Raw genomic sequence first — 27,078 nt, 5'->3', positions numbered from 1 at the left:
GTATTGTCTCTCTGGACCCCACATTACAGAAATTTGAACTGCAATACTGATCTCAGAAAAATGAATGAGAAAACATTAGAGTTGCAGTCATCTTAAATCTATTTTGGGTTCCATGTAGATGGTCTTGCCTCTTGACAAGACAAATCATGTCTTAGATTGACAGTCTGCAAAGAATTTACTAAAGCAAGGCAAGACAGAGACTTGTATTTATTGCAGATGGAAATGTCAGTTGATGCAATATCTTTGGAAGGCAACGTGGAGCAAGTAATTTTGCAATGAGGACTCTATCTTTTTTTGTCCCCCATTCACAATACAGACCAGGCAAAGTACCTGGTTTGAGGTGTATATGGGAAGCATTTACTGTACCTCCTCTTTCTATACAGTCAGTGTAAAGAACACAGCCTGTGGTAAGCATTGGAAGGCGAGGACTCTATCTTACAGTGATATTCTTCCTTATTTATAAGAATGCTATTATGGCGAGCCTGAGATTTAGTACAGTGGGTAGGATGCTTGCTTTGAATGCAGCCAAGTCAGGTTCCCTGATCCCCCACATAGTCTCCTAAAAGCCTGAGTACTGAGGATTCAACAATGGAATAATAGTATGATAGGAACTTGTATACAAAGCAGCATACAAGGATCTTGCCTTGGATCAACTGAGTGACCCAGATTAGATGCCCAGAATCACACATGATCCCCCTAGCACCACCAGGGATCACTTCTGAGCATAAAATTTGGAGTTGATTGAGTCTCTTTATTAAATGTAGTTTGTTAGAAATAACAGAAGCAATTAGAAATGTTCAACTACAGCCATGAGCAAAGCCCAGAATGTGGGAAACAATAAAATAAACAATCCAGGGAAGCTGGAGAGATAGCACAGCTGTAGGGTGTTTGCCTTGCATACAGCTGACCCAAGACAGACCTTGGTTCAATTCCTGGCATCTCAAATGGTCCCCAGAGCCTGCCAGGAGCGACTTCTGAGTGCAGAGCCAGGAGTAACCCCTGAGTGCCACCGGGTGTAGCCTCCAAAAAACTAAGCAAACAAAAAATAAACCCATTTGGTCAACAAATAAATTGCAATGAAAGGGAAAAACAACTTACAAATGAAGAGATATGGTGTCAGAGCGGTGGTGCAAGCAGTAAGGCATCTGCCTTGCCCACACTAGCCTAGGACGAACCGCAGTTTGATCCCCTGGCGTCCCATTTACTCCCCGAAGCCAGGAGCGATTTCTGAGTGCATAGCCAGCAGTAACCCCTGAGCGTCACCAGGTGTGGCCGAAAAATATATGAAAAGATACTTAACAGGCACTGCCACTCAAATGCAATATACAGCCTTGCTTAGAATTTTATTTTAACAAAATAGTGGTTGCCAGAGAAGAAATTTGAAATTTGGTAATATGTTATTGCTATTAAGAAATGATTATTTAAGGGGCCGGAGAGATAGCACGGAGGTAAGGCCCTGCATGCTGAAGGACGGTGGTTAGAATCCCGGCACCCCATATGGTCCCCCGAGCCTGCAGGGAGCGATTTTGAGCATAGAGCCAGGAGTAGCCCCTAAGCGTTGCTGGGTTTGACCCCCCAAAAAAACAAAAAACAAAAAAAAAAGAAATTATTGTTTGGGATCAGATAGATAGCACAGAGTTAGGTAGGGCATTTGCCTTGCACACAGCCTATCCAGGATGGACGGTGGCTCGAATCCTGGCATACCATCTGCCCCCCACCCCGTGCTTGCCAGGAGCGATTTCTGAGTGCAGAGCCGGAAGTAACGCCTGAGCGCCGTCACGTGTGACCCAAACCCCACCCCCCAAAAAAAGAGAGAGAGAAAAGAAAAGAAATCATTATTAGGGAACAGCGCCATAGTATAGCTCTTGCCTTGCACACAGCTTACCTAGATTCAGTCCTTGGCATCCCATAAGGTCCCCTAAGCCTGCCAGGAGATAGTTCTGAGTGCAGAGCTTGAGCACCACTGGAAGTGGCTGAAAACAAACAAACAAACAAACAAAATTGTTGTGAAAGATAGTACAGTGCTAGGCCACTTGCCTTACATGTGGCCAACCTGCATCCAATCCTCAGCATGACATGTGGTCCCCCGCATTACACCAATGGTGATCCCTGAAAATGAGCCAGAAGTAAGCTGTATGACCAGGTATGGCCCCAAATAAAAAAATGTTGTTAGTTTTTAGATATAGCTTTGATGTGCAGTTATTATTTTTGCAAGGATCCTTATCATTTGAATGGTACCAGGGATCAAATACAAAGCATGATACATGCATGACATTTTCTCTGTCTCTGAGAAGAGTGTATACTACACATCCCTGGTCCAAGAAGTCATTACATAGATAAAAACAAAATATTTGTGTATCATTTTTTTTGCCTCCCAAGGGGGTAGGTTTGGGATAGCTTGGAGGGATGTTGTAGAGAATTTTACATTGGTGGTGGGATTGGTGTTGGATCCTGTATGGTAGATACAAAGGTATATTATGAATAATTATGTAATACTTGGTCTTAAAATAATGTATAGAATAAAATATTTACAAAAGAAATTCACTTAAAGTCATGATGGGGAGATTGGAGGCATTTTAGATGAAATGATTTACCAGTAAGGTTATTGGTTGTTGCTAAAATTGGTTTCTATATATGAGATCATAATGTTTTTTTTTCTGTACTGTTGTTTATCCTTCAAATTTTCCATTCGATTTATTTGGGGACAGGACCACACATGGCAGTGCTCTGGGGTTACTACTGGCTCTCTGCTCAGGGGTCATTCCTGGTGGCACTCAAGGGACCAGATGTGACATCAAGTATCAAATTGGAATGAGTCACATGCAAATCAAATATCTTATCCCCTATCTTCCCAGTCCTCAAAAATTGATTTTTTTTGTTTTTGAGTCACACCCGATGGTGCTCAGGGGTTACTCCTGGCTCTGTGCTCAGTGCCCCTGGCAGGCACAGGGGATCATATTGGATGCCGAGATTCAAACCACCGTCTGTCCTGTGTTGGTGGCGTGCAAGGCAAACACCTTGCTATCGCTCCAGCCCTCAAAAAAATTTTGTTATTGTTTTTGGGTCACACACAGCAATACTCCTGGCTCCACTCAGGAATCACTCCTGGTGGTACCTGGGGGACCATGTGGGATGCTAGGGATAGAACCTAGGGCAGTAGCATGCAAGACAAATTTCTTACCCAGTATTATCATTTGGTCCCCTCAAAAACTATTCTTTTTTTGTTTGTTTGTTTGTTTGTTTGTTTTGGGCCACACCCGGTGGTGCTCAGGGGTTACTCCTGGCTGTCTGCTCAGAAATAGCTCCTGGCAGGCACAGGGGACCATATGGGACACCGGGATTCGAACCAACCACCTTTGGTCCTGGATTGGCTGCTTGCAAGGCAAACGCCACTGTGCTATCTCTCCGGGCCCTCAAAAATTATTCTTAAAAAATTGAAAATAGTGGTTGTTGCTGAAGTAAGACTGTGTGCTATAGCAAAATAGTAGGACAGGCACTAGCTACATTTTTGTGTTTCTTTTTATTTGGGCCACACCCATACTCCTGGCTCTGTGCTTAGGAATTATTTCTGGTGGTCTCAGGGGACCAGATAGGATGCCAGAGATTGAAACTCAGGTTGACTCTGTGCAAGGCAAACTATGTACCTGCTGTACAATTGCTCCAGCCCTGCATTAGCTACTTTTCTAATTAAAAAATAATTTTCACCTGATGAACACTTAAATTTTTCAGAAGGTTGTGTGTGTGTTTTATCACACTCAACAGTTCTCAGGATTTACTCCTGGATCTGTACTCAAGGATCACTTACTTCTGCTGAGGCATAGGGGACCCTCTGCAGTATAGGGATTGAACCAGGATGCACCACTTCCAAGACAAACCCTTGACCCCCTGTACTATCTCTGTACTATCTCTCTGGCTCCTTAATGAACACTATAAATCATGCTCCAGACCAGTAGTTCCAAAGTGAACTTCTTGAGTTGACTTCTGCTCCTTGCCAAATAAGTGCTAGAAAAAATCTTAGCGAACTGGTGAAAGGTGGAAGGTTAGAGCACATTTAAAACTTATCTGCAAATTGGCCAGGAAACCCATGCATTTCTCACTCACACATGACAGAAACATTCCAGTTTCAAGATTCCCCAGAGGGACTTTGTTTAGAACGAAACACATGTTTTCAAGGGCTTCGAAGCTGTGGAGGAAATTCGACCCTATGGAGCAGTGGCGAAGATAATCCGAAACAGCAGCTAGACTGCAAACCTCATAATATTTTGTTCCAAAAGGCACAATATTATTTTTAGAAGTAGTTCATTTATGTTCTGAATTTGGGGTTGCTGAGGATAATAGACCAGGCAGTCTCTGAGCATCCACCAAAGGAACTTGGCTGCAGATATGGCCTAGACATTGACTTTGTGGTCCAGGGGACACTGATAACCTATAAGTAGGTCAGCGGGGTGGGGGTACTTTGTCATTTCTTTTCCCACCACATATAGATATTTTGCCTCTGCCTTCAGATGACCTCCCCTCCGAAATCTTTCTGAGAGCATCCCAGTGAATTTTCTTTCCAAAGTTTAAAATAACAAGACTGGTTTGTAAGAAGAGAAGAAATCATTAGCATCCTTTCTATTTAGAAAGCAAAAGGATTAGGGGATTTTATTTTCAAGGAATATATTCCACATGGACAAGTCCATTATTCCTGCCTAGTGAAAGGTGAGTGTCTCCTAACCCAAGGAGGATAGAGAAACCTTACGGATACAAGAAAGAAAGTTGGGGACCAATGGCAAGGATGGGGAAGAAGGCTTTCAATTATTTTGTAGTGTTTTTTTTTTTGTTGAGATAGGGAGGGATATTTTTTGTTTGTTTGTTTTGGATCACACAGCTCACGATTTACTCCTGCCTCTGCATTCAGGAACTTTTTTCCAGCTGGGGTTTGAAAGACCATATAAGGTACCAAGGATCCAACCCAGGTTGGCTGCTTGCAAGACAAACAACCCTACTCACCGTACTATCTCTCCAGCCACAGAAGGAAGGGAAAAGGTTTGGCCACTTCTGGTGCTGCTTGGGGACTATTCCTGGCTCCACTCTCACAAGTGATCCCTGGTGGTACCGGGCAGGATCTGTGTTCCTGGGTACCTAACTGGAAACTGGTTTGGCTGCTTGCAAGGCACTTGGCCTCTGTTGTTACTGTTTTGATAGTAATAAGGTGCTTGGTTTGCATGTGGCCAACCCAGATCTGTCCATATGCTCTGCAGGGGGTCCCGTGAGCCCGACCAAGAGTGATCCCTGAGCACAGAGCCAGGAATTCATCCACCTTGAGCACTGCCATGTGTGGCCCAAAAGCCAAAACCCCCCAAAAGAGCAAAAGCTGTAGAACATGAAAGCACTAAATCATTTTTTCCTGGGCATCACCTGACATTATATTAGGTCCTAAACGAGACTCCCTCCTAACCAAAGCTTCATCTAAGAAGTCAGGTCAGGGAGTAGCCTCAGGGAGCAGGACCGAAATGGCTATGGTAGGCTAGATGGGACAGAGATGAAGGCACTTGCCTTGCATGTGGCCAACCCTGAGTTGATCTCTGATGGTTCCTGGAGACAGAGTCAGAACACAGAGTGATCCTGAGAACAAAGTCAGGAGTAGTCCCTGAGCACTACCAGTGATCAAACTCTTCTTCCCCAAAAGAGAAGAAAGAAGTGGCGATTCCCCCCAGATTTTTGGCTTGACCAAAATCACCAGATGTGATGTCATGTTCAGAAGCAGCAGCGTTTCAGGCCCAGTTAGGAAGAGTGAGCAGGCACTGTTTTCCATTGGATAATTGGTGGGTCAGTAGGTCCTGCTACAGAACGGTGTCATAACCTTTTAGCCATTGAAAGAAACAAGCCATCCTTTCTGTCCCTCTGAAAATCTTAATTCCCACCATATGTTTTACTGGCCGTGGCACATTAAGGATCATTATTCTTTAGAAAATACCAGAAAACTGTATTTCTATTGTTCTTGTCTTAATACCTCTAACACTTAGGTTAGCAATCAAAAAGTTGGAGGTCTTTCAAGAGAAAGTAAGATGGAAATGTGTGGCCATTACTATAACAACTCTGCTCTCCCTAAAGGGACACAGATCCCTACTTCTTTTCAACTCAATTGCCAAAAGTGCTTCTTCAAGAAGAGCAACTATGCAAAGTCAAGAAAATGCTTGACTTCCCAAGTCATAGTGAACATTCAAACAGAATCATTTGGGGTTTGGGAGAGAGCTGAAATAGCTGCACAGACTTGGCATGCAGGAGACCCAGGTCCCATGGCTGTTGGCACCACAGGAAACACTGGGCACCACCAGGAGTGACTCTAGAGCAATGAGTAGGATAAAAAAATAACATTTGCGGTATGCAAAAACAAAAACAAAAGAAATGACATCTATTTTTGAATGGACTTTGGGCTTAGTGTGACCCTATTGGTGTTCAGGAAAACAAACAAAAAAAATGTCTTTTTCCTCTGTCTTCTTGTATACTACAGAAAAAGTAGGAACAAAGTCACAAAAATAATGATTTCACCTGGGAACAACATGAGGGTAAGACAAGAAATCAAATTCTGGAGTTGGAGAGATTGTTTCAGGGGTTAAAGCATTTGTCTTACCTAACATGGTCTCTTGAGCACTTTCAGGTAGTGATCCCTGAGTGCTACCAGGTGTCACACAAAAACAAAAAGGGGGATATCTCTCCAGTATGGTTTATAGAGATAGCACAGAGGGTGAAGCATTGATCTTGTATGCATCAGACCTGGGTTTGATCCCCAGCATCTCATATGGTCCCTCCAGCCCCACCAGGAGTGATTCCCGAGTGCAGAGCTAAGATTTAGCCCTGAGCAATAGTAGATGTGTCCCAAAACACACAAACACACACAAAACACAGCTGTAAAAACAACTAGGTAGATAAAATTTATTTTTCCCTTCAATTTCACTCAGTTATAATTGACATATAAGTTTAAGGTTCCTGTGTAATAATGTGATAGATACTGTGAAATGATTACCACAATAAGTACATCCATGACCTCTGAATTATCACTACATGTGTGTTATGAAATGTAAGATCTGGTACTTCAAGCCCATGTTCTCCCTTGAACATGGATCTCTGCTTGCTTGTCTCTAATTGCTTGTTTTATTTGCCCTCTGGCAAAACCTGTGTTCTCTCTTTCCTCTCTTTATCTCCCACATCTGCCTAAGCAAGTTTTTTTTTTGGGGGGGGCCAGACCCAATAGTTCTCAGGGCTTCCTCCTGGTTCTGTACTCAGGGATTACTCCTGGTGGGCACAAGAAACTATATGGGATGCCAAGGATAGAACTGGTTGGATGCATGCAAGGCAAGTGCCCTACTCCAGCCCCAAATCAAGTTTCATTCAATAAAATCTATACCACAATCACTGGCATGCATCACAAGGAGCAAAAACAATCAGTGGATGTGGCAAGATAAGAATTCTTTTTTTTTTTTTTTTGGTTTTTGGGCCACACCTGGCAGTGCTCAGGGGTGACTCCTGGCTGTCTGCTCAGAAATAGCTCCTGGCAGACACGGGGGACCATATGGGACACCGGAATTTGAACCAATCACCTTTGGTCCTGGATCGGCTGCTTGCAAGGCAAACGCAGCTGTGCTATCTTTCCGGGCCCAAGATAAGAATTTTTTTTTGGTTTTTGGGCCACACCCGGCGGTGCTCAGGGGTTACTCCTGGCTGTCTGCTCAGAAATAGCTCCTGGCAGGCATGGGGGACCATATGGGACACCGGGATTCGAACCAACCACCTTTGGTCCTGGATCGGCTGCTTGCAAGGCAAACACCGCTGTGCTATCTCTCCGGGCCCCAAGATAAGAATTCTTATTCACTGCTGGTGGGAATGTTAACTGGTCTAACTTTTTTGAAAACTATATGAATATTCCTCAGAAAACTAAAGATTGGATTGCCATATGTTCCAGTAATACCAATCCCAGGAATATACCCTACGAGTCCAAAAACACAATGCAGAAAAGTCCTCTGCATTCCTATGTTCACTGATGCACTATTTACAATAGCCAGAATCTGGAAACAACCTAAGTGCCCTAGAACAGATGGAACAGATGATGAGTGAATAAAGAAACTTTGAAACATCTACAAATGGAAAACTACACAGCTGTTAGGAAAAATGAAATCATGATATTGGCTTATACTTGGATGGATATGGAGAGTCTTATGCTGAGTGAAATGAGCCAGAGGGAGAGAGGTAACATAGAATAGTCTCACTATTTTGTGGGATCTTGGTATTTGCACAAGTCATAGGATGGAGCCTAGGATGTAGTCTTTCTTTACGGTTCTAGAAATTCTATTTCAATACTATTGTTTTAATCAGTCTTCTATAGTGGTGGTTTTGGTTTTTGCACGGATACTAGGACCAAGCCTAGGATAGAGTCTTTCATTATGTTTCCAATAGTTCTGCTCAATTGCAGTTGTTTCAGTCAGATCTCTGGAATTAGAGATCTTAGTTGTTGTACAGATCGTAGGCCAAAGCCTAGACTAGGGTCTTTTTTATTGGTCCCAGGATAAGTTCTGCCCAGTCATGGTTGTCACAGTCAGTTTTCTGTAGTTAGTGATCTCTAGTTACAGAGGCCTGATTTTATCATCCATGACTGAGCAGAAAGTTTCAAACACCACAAAAGGAACTAGGGGAGAGTAAAAGAGCATGTACGAAGCCTGTAGTTATACCCATGACAGTATACTTCAAGGGCGGAGAAACCCTGTATCTCTTAGGCCAAGGGAATTCCCTTTCTAATCTCCCCAATATTTACTGTGCCTATGCAAAAAAGAAGCAAAAATTAATTTTTTGTTGTTATTTTTTTTGCTTTGTTTCGGAATCGTGGTTATTGTTTGGTTGTTGTCTTTATTGCTGTGGTGCTTTTCGTTTTTTCTTTGCATTGTTGTTATGTTTTTCTTCCTTTTTCCCTTTCTTCTCCTAAATTAATATTTATAGCCTCTAGAAGGACTCCTCCCGTTTTTTGCTTGTTTAATTTTTGCCCCCCCTTTTTCTTTTTCTCTCTTTCCTTGAAACAGAACCACATAACTTGAACCATCCTGTTTTGTCTCATAAATTGAGGGGGAAATAACGGAGGGTGCCAAGACCAAACAGTCGTATGAACATTGAGTAGAAATAAAAAATGATCAGACTTAAACACCAAATCCAAAGCCAACGACAACAGAATCAATACCCAATCTACAAGCTAGACACAGAGGTGACCACTTATACTAGCAACCTGGGGGCAAAGGAAGGGGATCTGTGATGCATGCTGGGAACAGGGGTGGAGGGAGGACAACATTGGTGGTGGGAATGCACCTGATTCAATGTCACTATGTACCTAAAATCTTACTGTGAAAGATTTGAAATCCACTTTGGTCAAAATAAAAATTATTAAAAAATCATTTAAGATGTGGGGGCCGGAGAGATAGCATGAAGGTAAGGCATTTGCCTTACATGTAGAAGGTCGGTGGTTCGAAACCTGGCATCCCATATGATCCCTCGAGCCTGCCAGAGGCGATTTCTGAGCCTGGAGCCAGGAGTAACCCCTGAGTGTTGCCGGGTGTGACCCAAAAACAAAAAAAAAAATCATGTAAGTTGTGCTTTCTGTATCAGAGAAATAGTTCAGAATGTAAGGTGTTTCTTTTACATACAGCAGAGTCAGGTTTGAGCCCCAACAAAGCCCTGACAGGAGCATAAAGCCAAGAGTAAGCCTCAAACAATTTCAGGCCCCCAAACAAAAAACATCCTTTTCTTTTTTGTTTCACTTTGGGGCCACACAAAGTAAAACTCGGGACTTATTCCTTGCTTTGCACTCAAGAATTACTCCTGGGGGGTGCTTGTGGGACCATATGGGGTGCTGGGAATAGAACTCTGGTCAGCTGCTTGCAAGATAAGCACCCTATCCACTGTGCTATCTCTGTGGTCTCCAAGAATCCTTTTTGGTTCTGGGAGATAGCTCAAGGGTGGAGTGCATGTCTTACATTTGTGAGGCCCTAAATTCAATCCCAATACCCTATAGATGCAGAATAGCAGAGGGGACTGTGCTTCTGGTGGGGATTTAGCCTATGCCCTCCCCTGCCTCCATACCAGTACATGTGGGCCATTGAACACTGCAGCTGGCAATCTCAGAAGCCCCTGAAGACCACCAGGATATCTTTGGCATTAGCATAGGGCCAAAGCACCATTGCGTACTCCAGGCCTGTATTGAAATGCTGGCCTGTTTGGGACCTTGGGAATTCTTTTTTTTTTTTTTTTTTTTTTTTGGTTTTTGGGTTTGATCCCACGAAGTCCCATCTAGTCCCCAAAGCCAGGAGCGGTTTCTGAGCTCATAGCCAGGAGGAGCCCCTGAACATCACCAGATGTGGCCCAAAACAAAACAAAAAAAAAGTCAGAATATAAATTTCCTGTTAAGAACATGCAAGACAATTTCATATGTTCTTACGAAAATCAGGTGTGTGGGATAATCAGATTGTTATCCCTTTCTGTGGGCGTGTAAACCATTTATCACTGCTTTTATGCAAATAGAGTAAGCAGAGGAACCAATCAAATCACTTATGTCCTTTTTTAGGCATGCATCATCTCCAGTTATGCCAGAAGTGTGGAAACTAACCAGGAGCGATTTCTGAACGCATAACCAAGACAAGCCTCTGAGAGTCACCGAGTGTGGCCCAACACCCCCCCCCACACACACACAAAAAGCACCCGTGTGGGGGAGAATGGAGGTGAATGCAGTGTGCAACATGGCGTCCCAGTTGCCGGAGGAGGTGAATGCAGTGTGCAACATGGCGTCCCAGTTGCCCGAGGATGTCTTGTTGGAAATCTTCTCTTTCCTGGATGCATTCAGCTTGCTACAGGTTTCCAAAGTGAGCAAGTACTGGAAGAACGTTGCAGAGACGGAGTCCCTGTGGAGAAACCTGTGTGTACAGAAATGGTTTCTCCGCAAGCCCTTTCAGCTTCAGGGCACACAGACATGGAAGCAGCACTTCCTCCACCTCACCAAGAAGGAGCGTCAGATGGGCCTGGCACAGCCCGAGGACTTTAACGTCAAAGAACCAAGAGGGAATTTCGGGTTGATAGGTCCAATGGCCTATTTCTCAGGCCCCACGCCGGATGAACAGGAAAAGTCCATCCTGTGTACGGTGTCATCTAACTGCACACTGTATGCCTGGGACGTGCAGGAGGGCACTGTGATCTGGAGAAGTCCAGTCCAGAGATCTCGACTCTTGACTCTCACAACCCTCCCTCAGATGCGCCTTGTATTCACTGTGGATGTGGAGGGAACTGTCAAGATGTGGAATTGTTTGAACGAAGACGCTCTGGGTGTTATCCATATGCCCGATCCCTGTTTTTCCTTGGAAAGCTGTCTAACGGCAGAGGGACCATTCCTGATGGTGGGCAGCATTAAAGGTAACATCCACACACTGACTGTGCCTGAGTTACAGGAAGTGTCTAAGGTAAACGCATTTACATGTCGTGTTGATTTTCTGCAATTCTCTCCTGACAAGAAATGGCTGTTTGCAAGTGGGACCCATCAAGCCATATCACCCATGATATATTTGACTGAGTGCTTACTGAGCTCGACAAGAAGCCACCTTCCTCTGATTCTCACAGTCCCATATGCATCGTGCTGCAGGATCTCCTGGGCCTCAAGGAAACCAAACAGAATTGTAGTGATGTTCCGAAACTGTCTTTTCAAAAGGACAGGGTTTATCACCTTCGACCTAAGAGTTCAGCGGAATGAAGGCAGAATGGTCGTCAAAGCAAATCCGATTGCAAGTTTCCAGTTACCAGCTCGGATGAAGAATCCTGCTTGGATGAAGGTCAGTGACAGGAATCTGATTGCCTTTGAGAGTGGACCCAGACTATTCCTCTACACCATCCATGGTCACATGATGAAACAATTTGACTGCCACCTGAGGACCATTAGCAGCTTATGGTCGAATTCTGTCCATTTGCTCACCACAACCATGGATGACTCTGTGCACATGTACATGTGGGAAGAAGACGATAATAAGCCGTATCTCAAGCGTTGCTTTCAACTGCGATACACAGGCCCTCTTCGTGACAACCCACACTACTATGTCTCCAGAGCCATCTGTGATAACAGAAGCATAGTATTCATGGTGTCGAAATCCCGTGACTTCAGCACCCTATTGATGTATTCCTTGAAGAATGGTAAAAAGGAATGAAATTAACTGTGTGTAGAATCAATATCCTATCTACAACAAGCTATACACAGAAGGGAACAGTTATACTAGCACTATGGGGGCAAAGGAGGGAGATATGGGACACATGCTGGGAAAAGGGGTGGAGGGAAGACAACTCTGGTGGTGGGAATGGCCCTGATTCATTGTCACTATGTACCTTAAATATTACTGTAAAAGGTTTGTTATTCACTTTTAGTCACAATAAAAATTATGAAAAAATAAAGCAGGAGGATGTGTATAGGTTATTAAAAAAGAAATTAACTGTATAGTCTTTCATGTAATAAAGAGAATCTTGTTGCAAAAAAATAAAAATAAAGCAGCACATGGGGCTGAAGCGGTGGTGCAAAGCGGTAAGGCATCTGTCTTGCTGGCACTAGCCTAGGACGGATCCTGGCATTCCATATGGTCCCCCAAGCAGGAGTGACTTCTGAGCACATAGCCAGAAGTAACCCTTGAGCATCATCGGGTGTGGCTCCCCCAAAAAAAAGTTAAAAAAGAGCACACTTGTCCTGATATGGACATGTAACCCCTGAGCGCCACCAGGTGTGACCCAACTCCCGCCCCTCAAAGGAAACCAAATAAAATACTAAAATATATCCACATAGGGGATCAAAGTATGGGGTTGAGTTACTATTTGCATTTGACTGACACTGATTCTACCTTCGGCACCTTATATTGTCCCCCAACTACTCTAATCTTTTTTGGGGGGCATACCCGGTGACGCACAGGGGTTACTCCTGTCTGTGCTCAGAAATCGCTCCTGGCTTGGGGGACCAGATGGGAAGTTGGGGGATTGAACCTCAGTCCGTCCTAGGCTAGCGTGGGCAAGGCAGACGCCTTACCCCTTGGGCCACTGCTTTGGCCCCTATTTTTGGGGGGGAGCACACCTGGTGACGCTCAGGGGTTACTCCTGGTTATGCGCGAATAAATCGCTCCTGGCTTGGGGGACCATGAGGGATGCCGGGGATGGAACCACAGTCAGTGCTAGGCTAGCACCGGCAAGGCAGATGCCTTAACTGCTCCAAGGCACCGCTCCGCGCCCCCCCCCCCCCCCCCCCCCGTAATCTTGACACCTGAGTACAGAGTCAAAGGTAAACCCTGAGCACTACTGGGGATTGCCCAAGCCCCACTCCAAATCCATATGCAAGTCTTTTGTAATTGATGTAAGTTTTCAGGTCACTCAGACAAGATAGGTTAACTATATTTTTTATTTTAGTTTTGGGATCACACCTGGTGGTGCTCAGGGCTTAGTCCTGGTTCTGTGCTCAGGGATCATACCTTGTGGTTCTCAGATGGGATACCAGGATTGAACATCATTCATCATGATTCAAAAAAAGAAAAACAAAAAAAAAGATCACACATACAAAAATGGGAGTTTAAAATCAGTTGATCAGCACTTTTGCAATTTAAGTCTGAAGGATAATCAGTGGAATAAGACATACTAATTTGGCTGACCCAAGTTTGATCCCAGCATCGCAGATGGTCCCCCAAGCCTGCAAGAATAATTTTTCAGTATAAAGCCAAAAGAGTAAGCCCTGAGCACTGCCAGGTATGGACCCAAATCACCAAAGAAGTTTGTATTGGGGCATACACAACATAAGATTGCTTGATTGGTTGGTTGGTTGGTTTTTGAGCCACACCTGGTGGCGATCAGGGACTATTCCTGACTTCTGCACTCAGAAATCACTCCTGGCAGGCTCAGGGGACCATATGGGATGTTGGAATCGAACCGAGTTCCTCCCAGGTTGCTCGCATGCAAGGTAAACGCCCTTCCACTGTGCTATCTCTCTGCCCTGAGCCATATTCTTGACCCTGACATTATTTTTAAAAATTTGGCCCTGGGGCCAGAATGGTAATACAGAAGGTAGGGTGTTTTCCTTGCATGCAGCCTGCTCAGGTTCGATTCCCCACCTCCCATATGCTTCCCCGAGCCCACCAAGAGTGACTCCTGAGCTCAGAACCAGAAGTAACCCCTGAGCACTGCCAGGTGTGGCCTTAGAAACAAAAAATAAAACAAAGTTTTGGTCCATACCCAGTATCTTTTGGGCTATTCCTAGACTGATACTCAGTGATTTTTCCTGTTGGTGATCAAGGGAGCATGGGTTATGGGGAATCAAACTCAGATCTCTGATACATAAAAGCTTTTGAGCTCTCTCTTTGGCCCTGTTAAAATTTTAAAAATATTTGCCAGTTGTCTTACCAAGTGATATCATTGTCTACATCTACGATTACTGTAGACAAATTCCTGTTTCCATATCTAAGTCAATAATTGGTATAATCAGCCTTTAACATTGAGTTATTTCAAATATCAGAGGATCTTATTCATATGTAGAGTATGAAGAAAGAAAGGAAGGAGGCAATTGTGCATTGATACAATTCTTTAGTTTGGGGGTGCTACAGCCAGTAGTGCTCAGAGATCACTCGTGGCAGTATTGAAGAGCCATTTGTGGTGCTGGAATTAAATATGGATCTGCCATATATAAGGTAAGTACCTCAACTCTTGTGTTCTCTCTCCAGTAGCCCCCATCCCAATTAAAATGACCCTGAGATGCAGTCAATAGAGCTGGGGTTTGAGGGTGGTCAAAAGGAAGGGGGAAGAATAGGAGGAAGGAAATGGATCTTGGGATATTGATGATGGTAGCGGGCATGGTGTAGCCGCACGATGAGTGTAAAACAATAATAATAGTGATACCATAAAAATAAACAAATACGTTTTTTAAAATTAGTTTAAAATTTTAGTCATTCTAGAAGCTGTGCAGTAGTATATCTTGGTAGCTTTAATTTGCATTTCATTAATAGCTAATGATACTTGGCATCTTTTCCATGTACTTAATTGCCATCCATATATCTTTGGTAAAGTAGCTTTTCAAATATTTTGCTCTTTTTGCAGTAGTTAGGGTGCAAGGGGCACCTCCCAAGCAGTGTTAGGGGACTCAAAAATCACTCCCAGTGGTACTTGACCATTGGGCAGGATGGTTCTACATTTGAATTCAGCAATCCAGCATTGCTTGGGGTTCAGCTCTGCTAGGAGCCCCCAGGGCATAAAGTGTCAGAGATGGAACTCAGCTTGGGACATGCAATGCATATTTTCCTGACCTCCCACCAAGATATCTATCTCCTTGGCTCCTGATGGCTTGCCTTCCCCTCACTTAATTTGCTTACTTTTTTTCATTGAGCTGTAAGCACTCTATATCTAAAAGTAGAGATTTTCTAGGAAACCATTTGGAAGTTGAAATGGAAGTAAAGTGAAGAAGCACTCCGATTTATTTACATGGGAAAATATTTAAGGTTTCCCGGATGACAAAAATAATCTACCAAATAACACATAAACCTAAAATAGCACTGAGTAAAAACAGGAATTCTGTTACTTTATACAGAACAGAGCCTATATAAAGGGGTTCTTCGGAAGGAGCTTAATATATATATATATATATATATATATATATATATATATATATATGTGTGTATATATATATATGTATATATATATATGTATTCAGTGTAGTCTCTAACCACTGCTACCTGACAAATGTTGCCAAACAGAATCTCTGCTGGTTTTTGTCTCTGGATTTCCTTCAGTTAGCCAAAATAGAGAGAGTGGATTCTTCTTGTTGGTAGGTTCTTGGAAATAGTGATTTTAAGAGAGATCACAGAAGGAAAGCAGGTCTTGGGCTAATTTTGTTCTGTTCCACATTATCTTTTTTTCTCTTTTTTTCTTTTTTTTTTTTTGGTTTTTAGGCCACACCCGGCGGTGCTCAGGGGATACTCCTGGCTGTCTGCTCAGAAATAGCTCCTGGTAGGCACGGGGGACCATATGGGACACCGGGATTCGAACCAACCACCTTTGGTGCTGGGTCGGCTGCTTGCAAGGCAAACGCCGCTGTGCTCTCTCCGGGACCCCACATTATCTTTTGGCATTGCAATGGGATGATGTTGAAGCAATAAATGAATTTAAGGAGATTGAAGAGAAAACTTAGATTTTGGTGTAGCCAAACTTATAAATGTATTGTACTTTAGGTGTTGAAGAAATCTTTGACTCACCCAAGATCAAATATATTTTCTCCATCGGTTTCTTTTAAAAGTTATATATTGTAAGATTACAGTTTAGATATTTGGGGTTAGTTTTTATAAGTGATATGAAATATAAATAAACATTATATGGGGCATATAGACAGTAAAATATTTCAGTGCCATTTATGCTTCATTTCTAATTTCCCCAAAGTTTACTGCATCTATGCAAAAAACAACAAAAACCTTGCCACATCTGCCCCCCTTTTTACATTTTATTAATATATTCTAGGTGGGGCTCCCACCTTTTTCATAGAACCTTAAAATATGAATCATTTTGTTCTGCCTCATATTTCTATGTCTTCCTACAAATTGAGAAAAGAAAAAAAAGTGGAAGGGACCCAGGGGCCAAGTGGTCTCATTGGGTGGAAAAAAATGGCAGATTTAAATACCCAAGCCAAAGTCAACGACAATAGAATCAAGAGACCCACACTATAACAAGCTAAACACAAAATGGACCTGTTACACTGGTAGTCCTGAGGTCTAGGGGTGGAGATATGGGATGCATGCTGGGAACTAAGGTGGAGGGAGGTCAACACCGGTGGTGGGAGTGGTCCTAATTTACAGTCACTATATGCCTGAAATACAACTGTGAAAGACTTGTAATTCACAATGGTCTCAATAAAAAAATAAAAAATCTAGATTTTTATATTTTTATATAAAATTTAAAGTAAGCTTGTTGATTTCTACCAAAAAAAAAAAACTTTTGCATGTAGCCAACCCAGATTAGATTCCCTGCACCCCATATAGTCCGTTAGCAGCTCCAGGAGTGATCTTGAGAGCAGAGCCAGGAGTACCCCTGAGCACCACCTGGTGTGACCCCCAAACAAACAAAAATTAAAATTAATTGAAGCTATAAGGAACCAATAAATGAACTTAAGGAGAGTTGATACCCATTTTAAATCTTCTTGTAAATAGTGTATCTTTTAGGGCCCGGAGAGATAGCACGGCGGTGTTTGCCTTGCAAGCAGCCGATCCAAGACCAAAGGTGGTTGGTTCGAATCCCGGTGTCCCATATGGTCCCCCGTGCCTGCCAGGAGCTATTTCCGAGCAGACAGCCAGGAGTAACCCCTGAGCACCGCTGGGTGTGGCCCAAAAACAAAAACAAACAAACAAACAAACAAACAAAAAACACTGTATCTTTTAATATATTTAGTTCTTTTATTTCTGTCAATAATATGTTACAATTTCCATATACAGATATTTATCATCTTTTGCCAAATTCATCCCTAAGTAGTTCATATTTTTCTGTCATAAGATGTTATTTTAAATTTTAATTTTTCACTTTTTACTGCTTCTATGAAGAAATTTTATTTTATATTATCTTGACTCTGATATCTTTGCTAAATTCACTGTAATTTTTTTTTGGTAAATTTCATATGATTTTCGGCAAAATGATCATGTTTCTTTAAAAATAAAAACAGTTTTGGGAGCTGGTTGTAGTACAGCAGTTAGGGTACATGGTTAGCCCGTGTTTGACATGGTTTGATTCTGGCTCCCTGTGGTCCCTGAGCATTGCTAGGTGCTATCCTGAACCTCATGCAGGCAAATCATGTCCTCCAGCCGTTTGTACTAGCTCCTCAGATCTTTTGGGTTTTTTTAAGTTACTAATTTATCTTATATATGAAAAAGCCTCAAGAATACACAGTCAAGGGGCCAAAGAGGTGGCGTTAGAGGTAAGGCTTTGCAAGCACTAGCCTAGGACTGACTGCAGTTTGATCCCCCAGAGTCCCATATGGTCCCCCAAGCCAGGAGCGATTTATAATTTTTATTTATCAAATATATATATATGTATATATATATATATATTGGTTTTTTGGGCCACACCCATTTGATGCTCAGGGGTTACTCCTGGCTAAGTGCTCAGAAATTGCCCCTGGCTTGGGGGGACCATATGGGATGCCGGGAGATCAAACTGCTGTCCTTCCTTGGCTAGTGCTTGCAAGGCAGACACCTTACCTCTAGCGCCACCTCGCTGGCCCCTCAAATATATTTTTCAAAAAGAATAAATCAGAGGACCAGAGCGATAGTACAGCAGGTAGGGTGTTTGCCTTGCATCGAGCTGACCCGTGTTCTGTCCCTGGCATCCCATAGAGGTCTCTGAACCTGCCAAAAAATATTTCTGAGTACAAAGCCAGGAGTACCCCCCACTGGGAGTGGCTTGAAAACAAAAGTCATGCAAAGTAGGGAGGGAGAGATAAAGTACAGTGGGTAGGGCACTTGTTTTGCATGTGTTCAACCTCTTTGATTTCAGCACCACAACATGGAGCTCTTCTAGGAATGATCCCTGAGCACAGAGCTAGGAATAAGCCCTGAGCACAACCAGGTATGTTCCCAAAACCAAAAAAGAAGAAAAAGAAAAGGACACACAAATAAATGGGAAGTTTCATTTGCCATGTTCATGAAACGGAAGACTTTGATATTAAGATAGCAATACTCTACTAAATGGATCTATTGAATCAACAAAATTCCATTCAAAACACCAGTAACTTTATTTTTCAGTTTTGAGGTCATACTTGGTGATACTCCTGGCTCTCTGGCAGGACTTGGGGGACCATATCAGGTACTGGAGATTAAATTCAGGTTAGTTGCATACAAAGCAAGTGCCTTAACTGATGTACTATCACTCTGGCCTCTCCAGAATTTTTTTTGGTTTTTGAGCCACACCAGGTGATGCTCAGGGGTTACTCCTGACTATGCGCTCAGAAATCGCTCCTGGCAGCTCAGGGGACCATATGGGACTCCCGGGGATCAAACTGCGGTCAGTCCTAGGCTAGCGAGGGCAAGGCAGATGCCTTATCATTTGTGCCACCTCTACAGCCCCCAGAATCTTTTTATACAAAATAAATCAATCTAATTCTGAAAGTTATTATGCCATGTCAGTGAACCAGAATAACCAAATCAATATGTGAAAAGAATTAAATAGGAAGACTCACTTTGTAACTTCAACAATTATAAAACTGTAGTTCTCAACACCAAGTGTACTTGGCATAAGGTTCATCATGAAGGTCAATCACAGAGCATTGCGAGTTCAGAAATAAACCCAGACCATGATTTTCTTTCTTTCTTTCTTTCTTTCTTTCTTTCTTTCTTTCTTTCTTTCTTTCTTTCTTTCTTTCTTTCTTTCTTTCTTTCTTTCTTTCTTTCTTTCTTTCTTTCTTTCTTTCTTTCTTTCTTTCTTTCTTTCTTTCTTTCTTTCTTTCTTTCTTTCTTTCTTTTTTTCTTCCTTCCTTCCTTCCTTCCTTCCTTCCTTCCTTCCTTCCTTCCTCCCTCCCTCCCTCCCTCCCTCCCTCCCTCCCTCCCTCCCTCCCTTCCTTCCTTCCTTTTTCTTGTTACTTTGGCTTAAAGGCCATACCTGTCAGTGTTCAGGGGTTCTTCCTCTCAGTGTTCAGGGGTTCTTCCTCATTCTGTGCTCAGGGTTTATTTCCAGGATTTTGCTCAGGGGAATATGAGGTCCCCCCAGGGATAGACTCAGATACTTAAGTCTATCCCTGGGTGGGGAATCTTGAGCCCACTGAGCTACTTTCTGGCTCTCAGTCTGTTTTGAGTGAGGTGCCAAGACATTTCAATGGGAACAAAATTGTCTTCTCAAAAAATGGTACCAGGACCATTGAATATATTAATGATGAAATTAGAACCTTACCTCATACTATATACAAATTTTACCACCAGGGTGGGGCTTTCTCTAAGCCATGAGTGCATAATGCTCCACTGAGGAACCCCCAACAGATGATGGCCTGGTAAGAGTAGAAGGTAAATTTCCTGAAAAATCATAAAATCAAGTAAACTCAAGACATCCAACAAGACTAGTGACTTTATATATTTTGGCTCTGGTTGTTGGTTTAAGGGTCACACCTTGCAGTACTCAGGGGTTCTTCTTGGCTCTGCACTCAGGAATCACTCCTGGAGGTGCTTGGGGAACCATATGAGATTTCGAGAATCAAACCTAGATTGGCTGCATGCAAGACAAAGCAACTTACTTGCTGTACTATTTCCTGGTACCCATTATTTACTTATTTATTTTAATTGGGGCCATACCTGACAGATCTCAGGGGCTACTACTGGCTCTCTGCTCAGGTTCCACTCCCAGAAGACCTTGGGTGGGACTAAAAGTGGTGCTGGGGATGGAATCAGAATTGGCCATATGCAATCAAGTTTCTTAAGCCCTGTACTATCTTTCTGGTGTCAAGTCTAATGATTTCAGTGCACTAGCAAATAACATTAAGATTGGTGAATACTTGATATCAGAGTGTCATGAGTCAAGGCAACAAAATGACACAAAATAGGGAAGAAAAACAAGATTACAATAAAAAGCAACAGTGGGAACAAAGAAAACTGGGCAATAGAACTAGAAAGTTCTGATGTTAATGTCACTGAACACAATGTTCAATCATGTAATTAAGAAGAGTTGGGGCCGGAGAGATAGCATGGAGGTAAAGCATTTGCCTTGAACGCAGAAGGTCGGTAATTCGAATCCTGGCATCCCATATGGTCCTCTGAGCCTGCCAGGAGCGATTTCTGAGCACAGAGCTAGGAGTAATCCCTGAGCACTGCAGGGTGTGACCCAAAAACCAAAAAAAAAAAAAAAAAAAAAAGAAAAGAGTTAATGAGGATCAGTGAGCACCACTCCATTGAGACTCAAGAATGGGATTATCAAGAAAGAACTGGGTCCTGGAACAGCTCATTATGTCTACCTGAAGCAAGTGAATCAGAATATGACAAAAGGCAAAATAGAAATAACTCTGAAGGCAAGATGGAGAAGAGAGTTTAATTAAGATGCAGCTTTCTGTGTAGCCCTGTGAGGCCAAGGCCGAGGCAAGGGCAAAGGCAGGAAGCAGGAGGAGGGAGAGGAAATCTTCACATCAAGAATAAGGGGACTATTATGCTGAATGAGTGAGTCAGTGGGAGATAGACACAGAATAGTCTCACTCATCTATGGGATTTAAGAAAAATGAAAGACAGTATGGTTAGAATACCAGGGCCAATAGAGATGAGGGCTGAAAGGACCACCCCGTGATATAAAGCCTACCACAAAGAGTGGTGAGTGTAGTTAGAGAAATAACTGCACTGACAACTACCATGACAATGATAGTGAGAGAGATCAATAGAATATCTGTCTGGAACACAGGCAGGGATGGGAGAGAAGGAAAATGGGGGATATTGGTGGCTAGAAAGTTACACTGGTGTAACTGAAACCCAACTATGAACATTTTTCTAACCAAAATGCTTAAAGAAATTATATATAAGAAAATGAATTTTAGATAGTAAAATAAAATAAATATCATTAACTGGTAAAAATAAAAGAACAAGACGAGGTGGGCTGGAGAGGTAATAAGGGTTTAAAGCCTTTGCCTTGCATATAGCCAACTGAATACGATCCTTGCTGTCCCCCCTCCCCCATATGTTCCACCAAGCATCTCCAGGAGTGAGCTCTGAGTACAGAGGCAGGAATATGCTCTGAACACTGCCGGGTAAGGCACCCAAACAGCACTGTACATGAGAACATAAGAAAACAGAGATAGAAGCTGACCAATGGCCAGTTCCTCAAATCTCTCTACTGGGCATATGGCAAACAGGCCAAATGAATGACTGTCCAGAGTTCTCTCCCTTCTGCCATTTAGTTCACATACAAAGTCTTTCCCCACTTCTCCCAGCACTGGGTATCTGCTGAGTCCAAAGAAAATACTAAAGCAATTTTTAAGCAATGTTTAGAGGTTTTTCTACTCCTTTGCTTCATTTGGATCCAGAATTTAGGTTATATAAGTGAAAAAGAGAAACCCTCAAGTCCACCCCAGGAAACAGAAGGCTGCAGTGCCTGTACTTTACAAGAGATCAAGTCAGCTATATCTCTAGAAGCACAGAAAACAAGCAGAAAAAGAGTTTTCTACTTGGTGGAAAGATGAAACGAATTAATTTCTTCCAGAGAGATAGGCCATATGGTAAGGCAATTTTCTTGCATGTGGACAACCTCGTTCAATTCTTGGCACAATATCTGGTCCCCTGAACCCCAAGAGGAGTGATCCATAAGCACACAGCCAGGGTAGAACCTGAGCACAGATGGGTGTGCTCCCTCCAGTTTCCAAAAAATAAATTTCTTTTTCTTCTTTTTTCTTTTTTTAGTATTTGGGTCACCCACTGCGTTTACTTCTGACTCTGCACTTACAAATTACTTCTGGTGGTACTCAGGGATTATATGCGATTCCTGGAATCCAAACCGAGTTGGCTACGTGCAAGGCAAATGCCTTACTAGCTGTACTCCAGCTCCCAAAGGTAAATTTTCTGGTGAATCCTATAAGGATTCAAATTTGGAAATTGACCACCAGGATTTAAACAAGATTTGTATGTAAGTCCCACAACACCTTCCTGCCATGAGAAACAAACTGGACGGCATTCCTTTTTGGTCATGTCATACGATGGTGCTAGGGATACTGTTGTGAAATTTTGTGCCATTTTTAATGGTTTTGGAAAATATGTAGTAGTACTCATGGATATCAGCAGTCCCCCTGGCTCATGGATCACTCACAAGAGGCTTGGAGGATCATGTGGGTTTCTGGGGTAACAGATCTAACCCAAGTTGGCTGTGTGCAAGGCAAGCACCTTACCTACTATAGTATGACTCCTGCCCCTGCCAATTTTTTTAGTTTTGTTTTGTGGTACTCGAGGCTTACTCCTGGCTCTGTGCTCAACGAAGACTCCCAGTGGGACTTCAGGAAGTATAGAGAGTGCTGGGGATTGAACCTGGTCAGCTGCAGGCAAGACAAGCACTCTGTTGGGTTAGCTCTGTGTTCTCTTTTGTGCCAATGTTTAATCTTGCCTTTGAACCCCAGGTATTGTCTCTAGACCAATTTTCTTTTTGTTTTGGAGCCATAACCAGTGGTCCTTAGATATTCCTTCTGGATCGGTGCTCATGGACCACTCCTGGTAATGCTAGGAGACTAGGTAAAATGCTGGGAGTCAAACCAAGCTTTCAGGCACGAGCTAGGTATGTGTCTTCTCTTTTTGACCCTCTCTCCAGCCCTACCACGTTATTAAAGTCCAGGAAGGAGGCTAAGTAGTGTACCTGCTCTCTCCTCCTGTAAGAGAAATATAGAAGGCATAAGTGGGGATAAGAAGAGAGCTTTATCTGCCATTTTCTTCTGTGGTAGACAATTACGTTTTTTCAAAAATTCTTTCCCCCTCCCAATGAAGCAGGTTTAGGAGAGCTAGAATAATAAGGGAAGGGAGTTATACAAGTCGGATACCACCTTAACATGAAAAACCCTCCTGGAGGATATTGAACAAGCAAACACATGTCTGAGGTGAAAATTAGTTCTGTACTTGCTAAACTTGTCAATGATGTTCTAATATAGCAACTAGGAAAGAGATGGTGGTCAGAAACAGTTATAGGTGTTGGAAGAAAAGACAGCCAATTAGTGCCTCAATGATGGGAACTCTCTGTCCAAAGTTCTTTCCCTTCCCCCACCAGTGCCCCCCAGTTCATATTGTCAACAAGAAGCGTGTTTTCCTTCTAGACTCCTCGTCTCTTTCTTCCTGGAATTTCCTTCATGGCTTTCAATTTCTTGTCTTCTTGAGTCCTTTGGAGACCCTCTCCCAGGCTTGGACAGATTGTCAGTGGGTTAAAACTAACTTTCTTGTTATTAAAGGAGAGAATATGTGGTTTGCAGCTGAGCAATTGTACAGAGGTTAAAGGGGTTTGCTTTGTATGCACCAGACCGGGTTTGGTCCCTGGCATCCTATATGGTTCCCTGAGCCTGCCAGGAGTGACTTCTGAGTGAAGAATCAGGAGTAACCCCTGAGCACTGCTAGGTGTTTCCCCCCTAAACCAAACCAAACCAAAAATGAATGTGTGGGGATAAATATGGAGAGTATAATGCTGAAAAATATGAGTCAGAGGGAGGGAATAGAAATAGAATTATCACACTCATTCGTTAAATTTAAGATGTTAAAAAAGATAATAAGTAATAATAATAGTATCCAGAGACAATAAAAACAAGGGCCAGGAGGACCAGGCCATGGTTATGAAGCTTGCCACAAAGAGCAGTGAGTGTGGTTAGGCAGAAAAGGGCCCACTCTGACAATGATAGTTGGAAATGGTCACTCTGGACAAGAACAGGGTGCTGAAAGAAGATAAAGTGATATGCACGATACCTCTTTAGTAACAATATTACAAACTACATTGTCTAAAATGAAAAAGAAAAGAGAGAGAGAAGAAAAATGTCTTCATAGAGGCAGACAGGGGAGAGGGCAGGAGGGAAACTGGGGACATTGGTAGTGAGCAATGTGCAGTGGTGAAGGGTGTTGGACAATGTATGACTAAAACTCAATATTGAACAACTTTGTAACTGTGAAAAAACCTGTATTAAGAACAACCTAGGGGCCGGAGAGATAGCATGGAGGTAAGGCGTTTGCCTTTCATGCACAAGGTCATCTGTTCGAATCCCTGCATCCCATATGGTCCCCCGAGCCTACCAGGAGTGATTTCTGAGCTTAGAGCCAGGAGGAACCCCTGAGCGATGCTGGGTGTGACCCCAAAACCAATAAATAAATAAATAAATAAAAAGATCAACCTTATACCACAGTGTTTATTTATTTTTATTTTTTATACAAAATCTTTATTTAAGCACCATGGCTGTAGTTTGGTTTCAATCATAAACAGAACACCCCCTTCACCAGTGTAACATTCCCACCACCAATTAACCACGATGTTTAAACAAATGAAAAAAAATGTTTTGTTGTTTTTTGGGGTCACACCCGGCCGTGCTCAGGGGTTAATCCTGGCTCTATGCTCAGAAATCACCCCTGGCAGGCTCAGGGGACCATATGGAATGCCAGGATTCGAACCACCGACCTTCTGCATGAAAGGTAAACACCTTACCTCCATGCTATCTCTCCGGCCCCAATAAGTGAATTTTTTAAATCTAAATAAAAGGAAACAAACAAAAAACAATGTGTAGTTTTAGAAGCTTTCCCGGTTTCAAGTTGAAAGTCTTTCCTTGTAGCAATGTTATTTTACTGATGATAAGTGGATTCTCTTCTTTTAAGTTTGGGGTTACATCTGGTGGTGCTCAGGGTTTACTCCTGGCTCTGTGCTCAAGAATCAGATCCTAACAAGGATCAAGACCATATGCAGGGATCGGAGAGATAGCATGGATGTAAGGCGTTTTTGCCTTGCATGCAGAAGGACTGTGGTTCGAATCTCGGCATCCCATGTGGCCCCCCCAAGCCTGCCAGGAGTGATTTCTGAGCATAGAGCCAGGAGGAACCCCTGAGCACTGCTTGGTGTGACCCCAAAAAACCAAAACAAACAACAAATGTCTTGAACACTGTACTGTCCCGTTGGCTTCTATATTCAATTCTTATGTAATATCCATATTTAGTCCCTTTCGGAAAGGATGGGGAAGGAACCTATTAATAATATACTTGGGCTGTGGGGCCTTCATTCCGAGTCCTGGGACTGCTCTCAGAAATCATTCCTGGCAGGCATGGGGGATCATATGGGATGCCAGTGATTGAACCTACACCTTTCCTGATTAGGCCACGTGCAAGGCAAATGCCCTACTACAGTGCTATCACTCTGGCCCCTCAACTAATCTTTTTGAATGAATAAATTACAGATTAAATATTATCTGTTTATTAATTTATTTGGTTGGAAAGTCAATAAGATGCATACTTTGAATGTGAGTACATGTGTTTGATCCCTGGCACGTCATCAGAAATGATTCCTGACTACTCCAGGTGTGACCTTGCCCCCGCAAAGTTATTGAAGAAGGTTCTGAATTTATCCATTTATCAAGGTAAAGTCATTAAAGCTTATAAGTCATTAAGAATTATAGGTCTAATTTCAGATATACTGTATTTTTGCTTGATCTTTACATCATTCTATGTCAACATATACTTTCTTTCTTTATTATTTCCATTTTTTATTAGATTTAAATATTCAGAATACTTGTTTTCCTAGAGTTTTGCATTCTGAAACACATACTGAAAATGGTTAAAACATTCAATATAAGTTAAATTTGTTAAATTCTTAAATTGTTGATAATATAGATCATGGATAAACTACTATATTTCTATATAAAATATCTTGTTAATATTTTAGCATTAATTTATTTTTAATATATACTTTCTAATGTTAATTCTATTATCTTGAGAATTTGACCACAATATAAAGATTACAGAGGCCAGAGATATTGCTCAACTGACTGACTAAACCCAAGCTTTGCATGTGGGAGAATCAATTCAACCTCCAGCACCATTTGGTCCCTTGAGCACTGTCTGGAGCAACTTCCAGAGAGCAGAGCTGGAAGCAACTTCGAGAGCCACTGGGTGTAGCTCCCCCAAAACAAATACAAACAGTAATATGAAGGTTGGAGAATAGAAGTTAAGGCATGCACCTTGCATACAGTTGATGCCTGTTGGAATCTTTGGTCCCACATTTGTCCTTCTAGTACTGCCACAGATGATTCCTGAGCACAGATGCAGGAGTGATCCTATTAGAACTGCTGGGTGTCACGCAAATGCTCTCCCCATCCTAAATACATACATACAGACATATATTTGGGGCTGGAGAGATATTGCAGTGGGTAAGATGCTTTCATTCCTACACGACTGACAAGTTCCATTCCTAAGCATCACTGGGTATGACGTCAAAACAAATCAAAACAGAGAGACAACATGGTGACAGTGGAAATGTAGAAATGAGAAAATGCAGATCCAAGTCCTTCGCAATGGTCATTGAGGAGGTGTCTAGTATAGAGTGGGTGTGTTGTGAAAGCCAGAAATGATT

The 27,078-nt window shown here is 42.5% G+C and overlaps 1 protein-coding gene and 1 non-coding gene across 2 annotated transcripts; one reads left to right on the top strand and one right to left on the bottom strand.

The window, feature by feature from the left end:
* Positions 1 to 292: 292 nt before the first annotated feature.
* On the bottom strand, positions 293 to 424 carry LOC125999796 (small nucleolar RNA SNORA51). The gene has a single exon (XR_007492266.1). It is a non-coding gene; the product is annotated as a small nucleolar RNA SNORA51 (small nucleolar RNA).
* Positions 425 to 10,799: 10,375 nt separating this feature from the next.
* On the top strand, positions 10,800 to 12,206 carry LOC125998977 (F-box/WD repeat-containing protein 12-like). Its single transcript, XM_049766989.1, has one exon. The coding sequence runs from the start codon at positions 10,800 to 10,802 to the stop codon at positions 12,204 to 12,206; it is 1,407 nt and encodes a 468-aa protein (XP_049622946.1).
* Positions 12,207 to 27,078: the final 14,872 nt, after the last annotated feature.

Source organism: Suncus etruscus, chromosome X, assembly GCF_024139225.1.
Source record: "Suncus etruscus isolate mSunEtr1 chromosome X, mSunEtr1.pri.cur, whole genome shotgun sequence".
Taxonomy (NCBI): Eukaryota; Metazoa; Chordata; class Mammalia; order Eulipotyphla; family Soricidae; genus Suncus; species Suncus etruscus.
This window is presented reverse-complemented; position numbering and strand designations above follow the sequence as displayed.

Excerpts from the sequence above, each read along its gene's own strand:
- LOC125998977 (XM_049766989.1), top strand. The coding sequence starts at position 10,800 with ATGGCGTCCCAGTTGCCCGAGGATGTCTTGTTGGAAATCTTCTCTTTC.